The 14,217-nt window shown below is 45.5% G+C and overlaps 1 protein-coding gene across 2 annotated transcripts in view; it reads right to left on the reverse strand.

Moving 5' to 3' along the window:
* The window catches only part of LOC147698759 (trifunctional purine biosynthetic protein adenosine-3-like), a 277,831-nt gene that overhangs the window by 85,431 nt on the left and 178,183 nt on the right, over positions 1-14,217 (reverse strand). For both annotated transcript variants that reach the window (XM_086935334.1, XM_086935335.1), the window contains exon 16: positions 693-845. In XM_086935334.1, the coding sequence (XP_086791460.1) occupies positions 693-845 (153 nt within the window). The remainder of the gene's footprint in view (positions 1-692; positions 846-14,217) is intronic.

Consider the following 14,217-nt stretch of genomic DNA (forward strand, 5'->3'; position numbering starts at 1 on the left):
TTTATGGACCATATTCTAAAACTCTTTAATTAGAATTTAAAAGCCACTATTTTTAAAAATGGTTTTAAAACACTGGAATATAATGGTTGCTTTAGTGGCGGCTGTCGGCATGATTAAAGTTTTTTTTAATTGTTTCAAGGCCACATCATTCCAATGTTAAGGGTGAAATTTAGCTTATCAGCCAAAATGCTAATCTGTGACAATCTAAATGCAAATTAATTAATATACAACAATACAGCAGTAAATGCTTGCCCAAAGCAGTGCTCATCATCCAAGAAATTATTGGAGATTTGTTAAGCCGATGTTTCACATAAATCTGTCCTCCCAATAAACATACATGTAAACAAAATAGATTATTTACAAACACAACATATAATAAGCAAAATAAAAAGTAACACATATGGTGTGAGTGAAGGGGATAAACGTCTCTTTTTATTAATTATAATCTACAACGTAAATACAGTAGAACCGATAGATTCAAGGTACAATATAAATGTCAGAAGCACACAGCAACAAACTGTGCAGGTAGAAAGGTGAGCAAAATAAACAGTCATAATGCTGATTGCACTCTTTTCCACTTTCCCTCCTTACATTGTATACAAGAATCTTACCTTGCCCTTAAAAGCCAGAGAGCCAGAGTACTCATTAAGATCCCACTATACCTTGCCTCCTCTGAATGCCATCTTCCTTACCTAGTGAAACACCGACTGATGCTGGAAGGACTCTTGGAATGTTCTCCAGTAGGCCTCCACCGGTGATGTGTGCATAGGCTTTTACGTGTCCTGAGCGAATGACTGGCAGCAATGTCTTACTGTATATTTTAGTTGGCGTGAGCAATATATCGCCTGCAAAAAGAATTTGATTTCATCGTAAATATCTATTGCTTACACACCTTCAATACATTTTTTATCAATAACGGGATAAAACCCAGGAAAATCCAACACTTAGTTACATGAAGAGTAGAATCAAACTACATTCACATTAGTTATGTGCCTTGCTGCTGTATAAAAACGACATCTTAGGATGCCAGAACGCTGGACATAAATGGCGTAAATGCCCAACAGAAATGAGGCACTAGTGCTATAGGGCCGAGGATATCATCTACAAGACGGAAAGATACATACTGTACTGAAAATGTTATTTGCCCTGAAAGCATCTGGTAATAGTGTACTGCTGTATGTTCACATGCTCTGCATGCTCCTGCCATCTAGTGTTGGGTTCCGACATTCAATTCATTTGTTCAGCAAAGTTTTGAGCTACAAGATGTGCTCCGACTCTTTCCTTAGTCCACAATTCACATGGGTATAGACTCCACCATAGATTGTTTTCCGTTCAGTGGTTGAAGGGTGAAATTGGAGTGTACAGTAAGACTACTGTGATGTGCCTTGCACATTGAAAACTGGCATAAAAGTAAAGTGTGAAAAAATAAACATGTGCCATCATTGCCAACGTCCAGGAAGGATGGTGGGTGCTTTTGAATCTAAAACACTACATGCAAACAGTTGCTATAGGGGAAGTATCATTTTCTGTTCGTAGCATGAGTGGCTGTAGATACATAAGCTCTGCATCAAGAGCAAAGCCGGTCCCTCCTAAGCTGTGGTTAGCGAGCAGGTGATGCAGATCGTTGGAACAGTATCCTTAGCACTGTTTAGCTAACCTTAGCCTGTTGAAGGGCTAGGAAGTCCACACAGTACTGCTTTATAAAGGTGTGTGGATTTGACAAGGTAGTAGCCTTGAAAAAAGTCGATAATGGATTGTTACCAAAATACAAGCCATGGTACCCTCTTTTTGAGTGTGTACTGGAAGGTATAGTGAGTATACAATTGGCTCTGGCACAGCAAGTTTTGACGCACTTAATATGCCATGGCAATGCATGCCTTAGAAATGGGACAGCATTTCTGTGGTTTAGAAAAAGTTACAAAAAACTTGTTAGTTTTGTGAAAGGATTTAGTTCTGTTGATATATATAGAACAAGAACGCCCACTTGGTGTTTAAGGTGTGCAGACCCTTTCCGCTATTACATGTCGGTGTGGAGAAAATACAGGTAGCTCAATAGTCCGGTTAATGTAGAAAGGTGAGACTATCTTGGGCATTAACCTTGGATTAGTTCTAACAAACACAAGGGTGCCCCAAAATGAATGTTTTTTAATGCCGAGGGCTTGTAATTTGCTGATGTGTCTGAGCAGGGTTATGGCTACTAAAAAAGCCACTTTCAAGGATAGAAACTGTAGTATGAAAGAGTACGAGGCTTTATGGAGCCAAACTCTAGGACCTTGGGTTCCAGAACACTAGATAAAGTTGCATGGGATCTGGGAGTCTAATCTATCAATGCGAAGTTCCAGCCTCAAAGATAGCTTCTTATGCAGACTGATGGACATATCCAGGACGATTGAGTATCAGGGCTAATCAGCCCAAGTTGGGGCCACTTGGATGAAGGTTATGGGCACCTGCCTCATCTTCCTCAAAGTACGGAATGAGTGGGAGAGGAGGAAAAGAGTAGACATATGTCCCTGGAGCAGTTCAATCACAGTAGATTGCCCAGAAATGTTGTTTTTCTGGAGTGGTGAACAGGTTGATGGACTTGGTTCCCCAGCAATGGAAATACCTATTTAGGATTTGCGGGGGAAGTTCCCACTTGTAGTCATGCTGACAGACCCACAAAGTTTTTGTCCATCCCTGGTAGGCGCTCCACTAACAGGTGGATCATGTTGCAGATTGCAAAGTGCCAGATCTACAGTGCTAAGGGAAGTGAGTACCCCCTAGCTTCTGTACATAACATATGGCTATGTTGTCTGTTTTTATGAATACCACTTTGCCCTCAAATAGCTTGAAAGGGCTTCGAGTGCTAGGTAGATGGCCATCAATTCTAGGGAAGTAAGCTGAGGGGACCACATTATTTGCACAGCCATGCTGAAGAGAGATGCGTCAGTGGCGATAGTCACCTGCAGAAGTGGGTCAAAGAAAGGTCTGCCGAGCAACAAATTGTTGCTGTTCTACCAGTGCAGAAAGCGTTGAGTGCTGGTCTTTATCAATCTTTCCAATCACCCTCTGCTTGTTATCACTGTCTCGCAAGTCACTACGGAAGAGGGTGCATATGTAATATGCCAAGCACAAAGAAATCATGCCCAAAGGCTTCATTGCAGTTCTTAAAGTAAGTAAAAAAACTTAACTGAAAAAGAGTCAGCAGTTGCTGGAATGCCATCACCCTCTGCTGTTTGGGCATTGCTTTTCATGAGGAAGCATTTAATACTGGGCCCAGCGTCTGGATTTGTTTGGGTTTCAGGTGGGATTTCTTTGTGTTTATGGAGAACTTTATGCCGTGAAGCAGGGTCACAGCTGTGAGTACTAGGCATTGTTACCTGCTGCTGCTCTTGATCAGCTAGTCATCGAGGGATGAGAAGACATGAATGCCACCTCTGTGGCGATGTGGGGCCACCGCTGCCAGGTACATTGTGAACACCCTGGGAGGTGTAGAGGCTGAAGTGTAGAATTTCGACTAGGTAGTGTTGTCAACTTACTGGTGATGGGCAGGGGGGATGGGGACATGGAAGGCGGCTTTCTTCAGATCTTGCTCAGTTATAAAGTCCCCCTGGTGGAGTAGCGGGATGACCTCCTGCAAGGTTGCCATATGACAATGTCAACTGAAAGGTCTTCGTCCTGCTCCTGGATTATTGCTTGCAAAAGGTTCCCTTCAGAGTGGCAGATTGCCATTGTACCCATGGGCTGCGCTAACTCTGTGTCCTTCTTAATATTTTTCAACGACCCATCCATCTTGTCTACATGTTCAACATTGATTGGAATGTTGAGAAGGTGCTGTTGCAACTCTCGCTTGAACTAGGAGATGTTTAGCCATGTATAGCCGTGCTTGGTAGTGCAGCGAAATACTAGTGTAACACTATGGGAAATGGTATCAGCTTCTAGTGCACAGCGGATATTTGCATTGAAAATTATCGTCCTTCTAGCCACCCGCTTTTCCACCCTCTTCCTGTAGGTCTCAGGAAGGAGCGGCACCAGCCTCTATTTCCTCCAAATGCAACTTGATGCACCTCAGCAGCAACCTAACCAAACAGGCAATATACTAGTGGGTTGCTGATCACTCACTCGGTTGTCGCAGCATCAAGTCACCTACTTTTTACCTATAGGGGTCACCTGCGGCTTGAACTAAGGTGTGTTACAGTGCAGTATGTACCATCAAGCTACTTGGTAGGGGTAGGGGGACACAGCTATAGAGTGGGTCAATGCGAGAAATCAAACTATTTTTCCACCCATTGTGTGAGCACCTTGGCCATGACAGGGTCTTTCAAATTACTTTATAATGCCATTTAGCATGGGAGGAAATAAACCGTTCATTCAGTTTTGGAGAAGGTCCCCACTAAGAAGTTGTCATCCTCATGCACAACATATCTACCCTAGGGTGGCAGGGTGCCCTCTGACGTACAGCATGTTATGTAGTGGTATCAAATTGCTGGGATTATTTTGTTGGGTAAGGCTCCAAATCCGGATCGTCTATATAGTAGACAGTATAAACATCGCAGGGAGCCCCATCCCCAACCCAGAGGCTAGTCATAAGGGATCTCCTTACCGAATGGGGCAGTGCACTTTGGTCTGAATACACTGACCTGTCAGGTGACTCTGGAAGTGGTGAAGGGGGATGAGAGTATGGGCGTGATGGTAGTGCACATAGGAGTGCCAATTGTTTAAGTGTGGGTAGGTGGGCGGAGGGCTTGCAGCCTTGTCCTTATACCTCTTAGACAAAGGATGTCTTGATGCGTCAAAGGTGAGCTCCTTGAAGGTAGGCCTCTGTTTCTTTCCATTCGGCGGTGCGTGGTTGGCGACCGTCCTGGGGGAGGCGTAGCAGTGATCTAGTCAGGCTCTGGGGAGATTAAGAACCAATAACACCTGGCAGTGAGCTTTTACATGATGGGTGTCTCGATTTCCCCATTGTCTGCATTGAAGGGGCTCTCAGTTTCGGAGGTGCTCTCAGCATTGTTTTCAGCTCCGATGGAGGGCATTCAGCGCCCCTTGATCGAGATGGAGTTGATGACTTGCGGCTCGCAGCCCTTTGTTAGAAGCCTGCTTGGTTCCTAAGCCTTCCCTCAGTGCCGGCTGATGCCTCTGATGGGCAGTGGAACAGTGGCTGGGGGTTTCTTTCTCCCCTGCTCAGAACACAATGTCTGACTCCAGTGGGAGCAGTGCTCTGCCTCAGCCTGCCAGCATTTTTCAGAGCGGGTTTGACTTCTGGTTATGCTACACTAGATTTATACCAATGCTCCTTGGAAACTTCTTTGGTCAAAACCTTGCTAGTTTCAGCACCAAGAACACCCTATCTTGGTCTTCTCCCTCGGATAAGTTGGAGGACAGCGTCTCAAGGTAGGATGACCATTGGGCCGCCAGGATCTCTCCGGGCTTGTTCCTTCCTTCTCGAACCGAAGAGGCTAATGTTCTCTGCAAATCTCAAGGATCTCTGAGGAGGACTGCTAAAGAATCTTGGTATATGTCCAGCACCATTCATTTTGATACCTTAGGGTTTTCATACAGTGGAAGGCAAAGTTGGTAGGGCAGCAGTCCTAAACACAAATGATAATAACATGCTCGTTTAATACTTCTTCTATCTGAAAGATTGAGTGTTAAACATCATATAACTCAAATTCAAATTCCAAATCATGCTTTACTTCATAAAAAGAAAATTACTTTTTTTTATTAACAAGTAAATAAATAGCACACTAAAACCATCAAAGGGGCTACCATCTTCTTGGGACAAGTATCAACCTCAAACGTCTTAATACATACCTTGCACTAGGTGCTAGATTTCCAGTTAACACAGCGTTCTATGTCAATATTGTACTAAGGGGGATACTTTATGTAGACTTGGTGAAGTTCAAAAGAGCTCTAGTTTCTTTAGGTAAAAATAGGCTTAGCTGGAGACAAGCAGTTTCTACTTTGATAGTACCACTTAGATACTTAAAGTATGTTCTGAAAAAATGTGCTGCACTCATAAATAATTTGTGTCCAGAAGAGATTATATATATTGCCACAAAAATAACTAAATTCCCACACACAAGAAAACGTGTTGTGCTCCAGCTGTTAAGATGTAGTGGCCAAACATTAATGACCACTAGGAGTCACAGGCCAATTATTGGAGTACAAGGGCCACTTAGGGCACTAAGTAGACTCTCGCTTGTGGATGGGGAAAGTAGAAAAGAATAGGCCGATACCCACAACATGGCCCAAAGGGGGTGTCCGAAAGCTTTAGGTGCCTCAATGTCAAAATCTTCCTATTGTGTTAAAAGTCTTGCTGGGGCTGCAGGATGCCGGCTCTTTATATGATTTACCAACATTAGGTATATTGTGGAAAGAGTCCAGGTATTCCCTTACTAGTGGACAAGAGCTTGCTCTAGCAATTGCAAGTAGCTCTACTAGGGGGTAGTGTAGTCGAGCAGTCTTAGGGTTATCAGAGAGGAGGGTTAGACATCTGCAAAATACACACAAATCCAATAAATGATGCATAGGACTCAATAAGGAGATCCAAACCAACTTATAAAAATAACACTTATCTTTATATATATTTAGGCACCAGAATCAATACAATCAGGCAAGAGAAATACTTTTGGTTTTAAAAAGTCGACACTTTGTGCAGTTTTCAGTAGCTGCATTGGTATCCTATGGGAGGAAAAACAAGTACGGCCCACAGGTAGAGTACAGCGACTTCTGAGATCAATCTCCTGGAGTTAACGCGAGTACGGGGCAAAGTCCAAGGCTGCACCAGCAGGTCACCTCCAGTGGCACTAGGGCGGCCGAGTGCAATGGTGCAATAATGCATCAGGAGCACAGTGTTAGTCTATGGAGATCGGTCTGCGAGAAAAGAGGCTGTGTGTTTGGACTGGAAGGCCAGTCGGACTGAACCAACATAGGGGCTCAGGCCTCACGAAGGTCAGGGATGTGGAGACACCTTTGATCCTCTTCTCCACGGGTCAGGGTCGACGGGTAAAGAGGTGTCCCTAGCTGTTCGGTTTTTGTCACATAGGGAGCGTTCACAGTAGAGGCAGTATGCATACAGAGGCTGCAGGTGGCATCAAGAATTCCACAGCGGGAAACCAAAGGTGTACTTAGAGTCTGGAAGGTCTGGGGACCACGTTGACACCACTGGCCTACTTCAGCTCGAGCTAGTCGGCTCGGATGCAGTGGTGCTTTCAGCCATCAGGTTTTTACGGTCTTGGAGCCTCACAGTTCTTTTGTGGTGCCTGCAAGGTGTAGGGGAGTAGTTCCGCTGGAGGTTCCAGTTCCTAGGGCGACGTGCTGGTGGTTCTCCCAGGCTTTGGAGATACACCAGCTGCAGGACAAGTCGTCTTTTGGTGCAATTGTCAAAGCCAGCAGACAGGCCGGAAGCGTTAGCACCAAGTCAAATGCTGGTTCTTCTGTTCTTGCTTCTCTTCACAACTGTCTTCTTTAAGGTTGGCATGATCTGCTTTCCTGGTACCAGGGTCTCTCCAAAATGCTAGATTTAGGGGCATTAGGGCAGTGTTAGTAGCCATGGACTACCTACCCATGGGGTAACTATGCTCCCTATATGACCACTTTCTGTGGTAAGTGGGCATAACCCTGTCCCTGAGTTCCTAAGTTTCCCATCACTAGGTTGGCAGACTCTGAAATTTCGTCCTCCCTTTAGGTAGCCCACCTTAAGGGTGGATCTAGCCTGGAGGTGAACACGCCTATGTGACTAGTAATTTTTCCACCTTGTCCAGGCGCCAATTTGGCCCTGCTCAAGGGGGAGCGAGGGGGGGGGGGGGTAGATTGGAGGGGGGTCAACATCCTTTCCTGTGAAGGAAGCCAGATTGTCACACCAAAGGTGGTGGGCTCTTTGAAGCTTGTGCCTTGGAATGCTAATTCGCAGGTCATCCTGGAGGGAGGGGGCGTAAACACCCTCTTCTCGAAAAGGCTTTGTTTCTGGCCTCCTGAGAGCAAAGGCGCTCAGCCTAGGGGGTCAGAAACTTGTCTGGGGTGGCTGGCTGGTTAATACCAGACAGCTAGTATACCAGTAGTCGGCACGTTTTCAGGGGCACCTCTAAGATGCCCGCTGGGTGCATGTATTAATAAATCCATCACTGGAACCAGTGTGGGCTTATTAATATGCGATGGTTGATAGCAAACATCTCTGGTTTTAGTGAAGCCATCATGCAGCTGGGGAACTTGTTTTCACCAGTGTCCAGCACATGCACTTAAAATGGCTTCCCTGATCACTTGGACTGGCAGCAATTGGACTGACAAGCATTGGGGCATACCTTCTCATGGTCTAGTGCACCCTGCCTTAGGGCTGTGAGAAATGCTTAAGGGATGACTTACCTATACCTCATGCAGTGGCTGTGGGCATGGCACACAGGGGTGTGTGCAAAGTCGTGCTTTCACTTTTATCTGCCCAAAGACATGCAGCCTGCAGTGGCAGGCGGTAAATGTTGGGTGAGGGGTCAAGGAGAAGAGCTCAACATACTGATGCAGAACCTGCCTGGAGTCAGTTTGATTTTGGGCAGAGAGGGTGTCTGAACAGACAACTACTTCTACTGACCCATCATTAGGGTTGTGAGAGAGGAGGTCGGGGAGAGGTTCAAACTCTTCTTCCTAAACTTAATCAGTGACCATCAGCATGGCCACATCTGCCCTAATAGGGTTTAAGGTGGTTTACATGGATTGCCCTCATAGTGTTACTGTAACTGCCAAGGTCCACCAGACAGGTGACCTCCCCTTTTCTTTCTAGGCTAGGGTAGGGTCCACTATATTTATCCTGTGGGGCCGTAGGAGCCACAGACTCCAAAACCCACATCTTCTTCCCTGGTTGGAACTCTACCAGTGCACCATTTTGGTCATACCAGAGCTTCTAGAGCTCTTGGCAGGCCTCAAGGTTTTTGGATGCTTTTTTCATGCACTCAGCCATCCTTGAATGTAGATAAAGCACACAGTCCACTATGTCCTGCTTAGGCTCTTTGAGAGGTTTCTTCCACCCTTCCTTCACAAAACACAATGGTCCCCTTACAGGATGACCAAACACAAGTTCAAAGGGGGGAAACCCCTACTCTCTTCTGGGTTACTTCGCTGAAGGCGAAAAGCAGGCAGAACAGTAAGACATCCCATCTCCTTCTGAGTTTTTCAGGGATTCCACCAATTATACCTTTCATGGTTTTGTTGAATCGCTCAACTGAACTATTTCTTTGTGGGTGCTGGGGGTGGTGAACTTGTACGTCACCCCACATTCAGCCCAGATAGCTTTCGGGTAGCCAGACATGAAGTTACTACCTCTGGCACCACCTCCTTAGAAAAACACACTCTAGGAAAAAATACTAAGGAGGGCGTTGGCAACTGCAGGAGCAGTGACAGACCTTAGGGGAATAGCTTCAGTATACCTGGCGGCATGATTCACAATCACTAGGATAAATCTGGTCCCTGAGGAGGCTGTTGCAGAGTCTAGGGGGCTAACAAGGTCAACCCATATCCTTTCAAAGGGAACCCCAACCATTGGGAGTGGAATTAAGGGTGCCTTTGGGTGGCCACCTGCTTTACCACTGGCTTGGCAGGTGGCACAGAAATTGCAAAACTCCTTCACTTTCTGAGACATATCTGGCCAGTAGAAATAGGTGACTAACCTACTCCAAGGTTTGTCCTGGCCAAGATCCTCAGCTAAGGCGATGTCATGAGTCAGAGAGTAAGAACTCTCTATACAGCTGAGGCATTACCACTCTCCTGGTGGCACCAGGTTTCGGGTCTCTGGTTTCAGTGTAAAGCCACTTCCTTTTCCTGATCAACAGCTTGTTGTCTCAGGCTTTCAAGAGTGGGGCAGGTCCTCTGTTCCTGGAATAGATCTTCCCTAGAGGGTTCCCCTGGTCCTAGGATCTCTGCTATGTAAGGCCCAAGTTCCTGGGGTTCAGTTCTCTCTTGGCCTGACAGGTCTTCTGCCTGAGGAGAGGGGATCTGAGCTTGTGTCTAATGTGAAGCTGGTTTCCGAGACTCCTTTCCTTTTCTCTTGGAAGGTTGGGCCATTATTCCAGGCTCATGCTTCAGTTTTTCCGCTTAGTCTTTGCTCTGTGCTAATTTTCTCACACCCATTCAAGTATACCCAGCAAAGCTGCCTTGGTCTTTCTCTCGACCTCAGCCCATGTCGAAGACTCGAGATCATTTCCTAGCAGACGGGGTACAGGAATTGCAAAGGATACCACCACCTTCTTTTGTTTGGCAAGTAACCCCTTCTCCATTATAAGGACACCATTGCCAAAGGATAGACCTTAGTTTGGTTGTCAGCATTGATGACTGGAAAAGTTTCACTAGTCAGATACTGTTCTGGAGATATCCGTTTTTCAGTCACCATGGTGACACTTGCACATGTATCCCTTAGTGCTTCAACTCTGATCCAATTTATATGAGGTTGTTTGCTGTGTTTTCCAGGTTACTGGGCCAGACAGCCAGGGCCGCTACATCCACCCCACCCTCTGAGACTAAAGTTTCTTCAGTGAGTGCTCGGATATGGTCAAGGCTCACCAGGGATCCCATCTGTAGACTTACCACTGCAGGTATTGCAGGTGCACTACAAAGATTCTTTTTGGTACAGCTAGGGTTTCTAGTACAGTGCCCATTGACCTTCCAATTAACCCCTTCGATGCTCATGATGGAACGGTCCCGTCATGAGCATCGGTTGAGCTGTGCTTATGACGGAACCGTTCCATCATGACCACACCCATTTGCATTGGGGCTCAGCACCGGCGGTAAATCTGCAACGTATGGAAGGTGTTAAAGCACAAAGCATTCTTGGCATCCCAGTTATTACCTTGGTACCCATCCTAAGACTATGTATTGGCTCGCGCCCACCTGCCTGGAGAGGTTTTTGGGGGCCTTGAGAAGACTCTTTATTTTTGTCTGTAGACTGGTCACAATCTTTCCCTGGGGGGCCGGGGAGAGGCGGTTTAGCAATCGCTTATTTTAATCACGTCCAAAATGAGTTGTCTTATTTACCCTTGTTTGGACCCAGTGGTCTGTCTTCTTCCCCACCTCTTGAGGAAGTACTGATGTTTTCAACACTCAACAGACGTTCTTTCATAAGATTAGAAAGCCCATCATAGTCTTGCACCTGGTTTCTTTTCAACCAACCACTTAGTGTTTTCACTGAGAAGCCTACAAAATCTCCCCAGGTGTGACTCTGAGTTTTGTCGAGTCTCACTGAACCCGTTCCTGTATTTCTCAGTGGTGAGTCCAAATCCCTCAAATAGGGCATCCTTCATGAGGTCATAGGAATCAGCATCTGCCACATTCAGTTTCAGGAGCCCCAATACTTTTGGCTGAGTTTCCTCATTTTACAGGCCCTCTCAAAGGCTATAAATCACTTGGCGATATTATCATCCTCTGTATATTTTTGGACAATCCCTTTGGGGATTTTAGGGTCAAAAGCTTAACCTTTCTCTGTATTTAAAACCCAGAAACCGATCCTAGGATGCTGGTTTCCAGTCCTGGGAGGACCTGGCCGGGTAGTTCGGCTAGTCCGCTCCCATTGGGGGCAGGGTCAAGACTGATTTGCATATGGCTGGGTTCAAACTGGAATGGCATGGGGAGCAAAAAACTATGGATTTAGGCCCAGATCTCTGTCTTGGAGGGAATGTGACATTGTTCAACATTCTGTCCATCAATTGTGCTTTTTGCATTTGCCACCAGAGATTATTATTATTATTATTATTCAGAGTTTTATATAGCGCGAACAAGATCTTTGCAGATATCAGAGCGCTTCACAGAAGCAGGGGGTGAGGGTGTTGCGTGCTTATCTAGGTTCCTGATCGATACTGTGACCTTATGCCCCTATTCGGCTATAAATCCATTTATTCCCTATATTGGCATAACCGTTCAAGTGCGATTTTCTGAAAAGTCATCTCTGGCCTCACACGAACAGAGCCACATTCCAGCATGACTCTCTGCTACTTCCTTTGCGACCAATTAGTGCAATGACAGAGCAGCAGTCACTATCTGATATTCATAGATAACACTCAGAGTTCTTCAACAAGATAAAAATTTAGCAAACCTGGAAATCCCCGCTTGCTATGTTTTGATTAGTAATAGAACTCTAATGAGCAACTGATAACTGTCACTTCCTAGTGACATCTTTAATTGACGTCTTATGTCCAGCAAACTTGCGTCAAACCCGGCACCTGTCAGGTATAAATATTACCCACGTTGCCTTAAGCAAGGAGAGAAAGATACGAGCTGCGAGTTCGTTCCCTGTTGCTGATGCCAGCTGCCTGCATGACCCTGTGTTGGTAAAAACTAGCACTCTGTCGCTGCAGCCTGCTATCCTGTGGTGGTGAAGCTGCTGATTACCATTATCGCCGCTACAGCGCGAACTATGGTACAGTACGCTTGAGGAGCCGAGCAGCCGTCCTCTGCGAAGACATCCAGCCCAGCTGCCCGCGGACGCTGTCACCCCTCCTTCCTCGACGCGCTGAGAGAAGCCGCTGCCTTTCTCGTGCAGAGAAATCCAGTCCCGGCGCTTCCGGTTTACCCTCGCGGGTGACTGGGATATCGAGAGAGACCCCTGAAGGAGATACCAATCCTCCATCATTCTATTCAGAGGTATGGTGTTGACTAAACCCTTAGACGAGAATTCTTGAAACAAACCTTGGCAAAACCAACTTAACTTAAGCTACTTACTTACTTCCCCTTTCACGTGTTAGGCTTAGGTCAGGCACACTGGGGTAGGCTTAGTTAGAAGCACCAGTTGAGTATGTTAGCCTAATGTATATATGACTGTATATATGTTTTATTACTTTCAAACCATTGTATGGCTAAGAAACCATATCAATGCTTTTACAGTTCTATTTCGCAATACTTATCTTACTGTACGTACTTTTTATAATAACAGTTATTGCAATTATGGCAATACATTTCTCTTGTACGAGAAGAAAGACTGTTCAATAAATGTTAACCCTTTATTGACAAACGCCCGTCTCTCTATTCTCTACATATCGTGAAAGTAAAATGCACTAGACTGACTGAGTGAAATCTGTGTCTATTGTTTCACACGACCCTAGAGATCGACTCTTGATCTGAGGAGCAAAGTTGTCATGTTGCACGGTTGTTAGAAAACTGAATCCCTTCTTGTCTGTGCCAAGGAAGCTGATCACTTCCTATGCAGAGAAGAAAGTTTCCAGTGACCTCTGAGCTAGATGGTAACACAACCCAATTAAGTTTAGCATAGTCAGTGGAGGCCTGGAATATCCGCAGTTCCACGTCGATACTACTGTTTATGTTATTCCAATGCGCAGGGCCTAGTGGGAAACGAGGAACTACACTACATGGCGCCCTAACGTTTGGTAAGGCGATAAACTAACGCAAGACTTGTAGAGTAACTCAGTCGTGCATATTTCACACCCCTTTCTCCCGTAAATACTCCAATAGACGTCTGGAGTGGATGAAAGGTTAAAATCCGCCCGACCTTAGTAGGAAGAGATTCCTATGTAAAGCTCTGGTTTATTCAACGTTGAAGGATACAGTGTTCCAAAATATTGTGCATCTAATCTTTGTCTCCTTGGAGACCTACTCTGCAAACCTCACATTTTTACAATGCCAGAAAACGGAACCTCTGGGGCCGCAGCAGATGCGACTCAGCAAGGTCCCGAATACGCAGACCCGGATGCTATTATCATCCCGGTCCAGTTAAGAAGATCTATAACTTTAAAACTTATAGAACACGGACTGACACCTCAAGGTGGTACAGTAATTTTCGTGATAGAGGCTCACGAGTATCGGCAGACAGAGGTATTCTATTCATGGATAAACTTTCCAGCGGTAAACGCTATAACACAAGAGTTTCACTATTACAAAATAGAAGAACCTCCGGGAGAGTACGCTCCTTTCGAGGAGGTTGAAATCCCACTTAAATTTCAAGAGCACCTGCTCTGGTTTAATGGCGCCCTAAAACACAATGATCACATAACTAGGCTCGGTCCACTAGGTAGACCAGGAGCCACGTGGCCGGTTCTAGCCAGCTACACACTGCATCCTGACATTGCAAGAATGTCTAGAGAAGAGCTGTTAGCACAGCTAAACACATTAATAAAAATACATAGGCAATTAGTCCAATATGTAATGCGGACTGCAACAGTCCAGCCAGCTGTTAATTCACACCAGCTGACCCCTCATCAGGGGAACACAAATAAAATTACACCACAGAACATACAGTCATGTCTTGGTAAA

The sequence above is a fragment of the Lissotriton vulgaris genome, chromosome 8 (genome assembly GCF_964263255.1).
Source record: "Lissotriton vulgaris chromosome 8, aLisVul1.2, whole genome shotgun sequence".
Lineage (NCBI taxonomy): Eukaryota > Metazoa > Chordata > Amphibia > Caudata > Salamandridae > Lissotriton > Lissotriton vulgaris.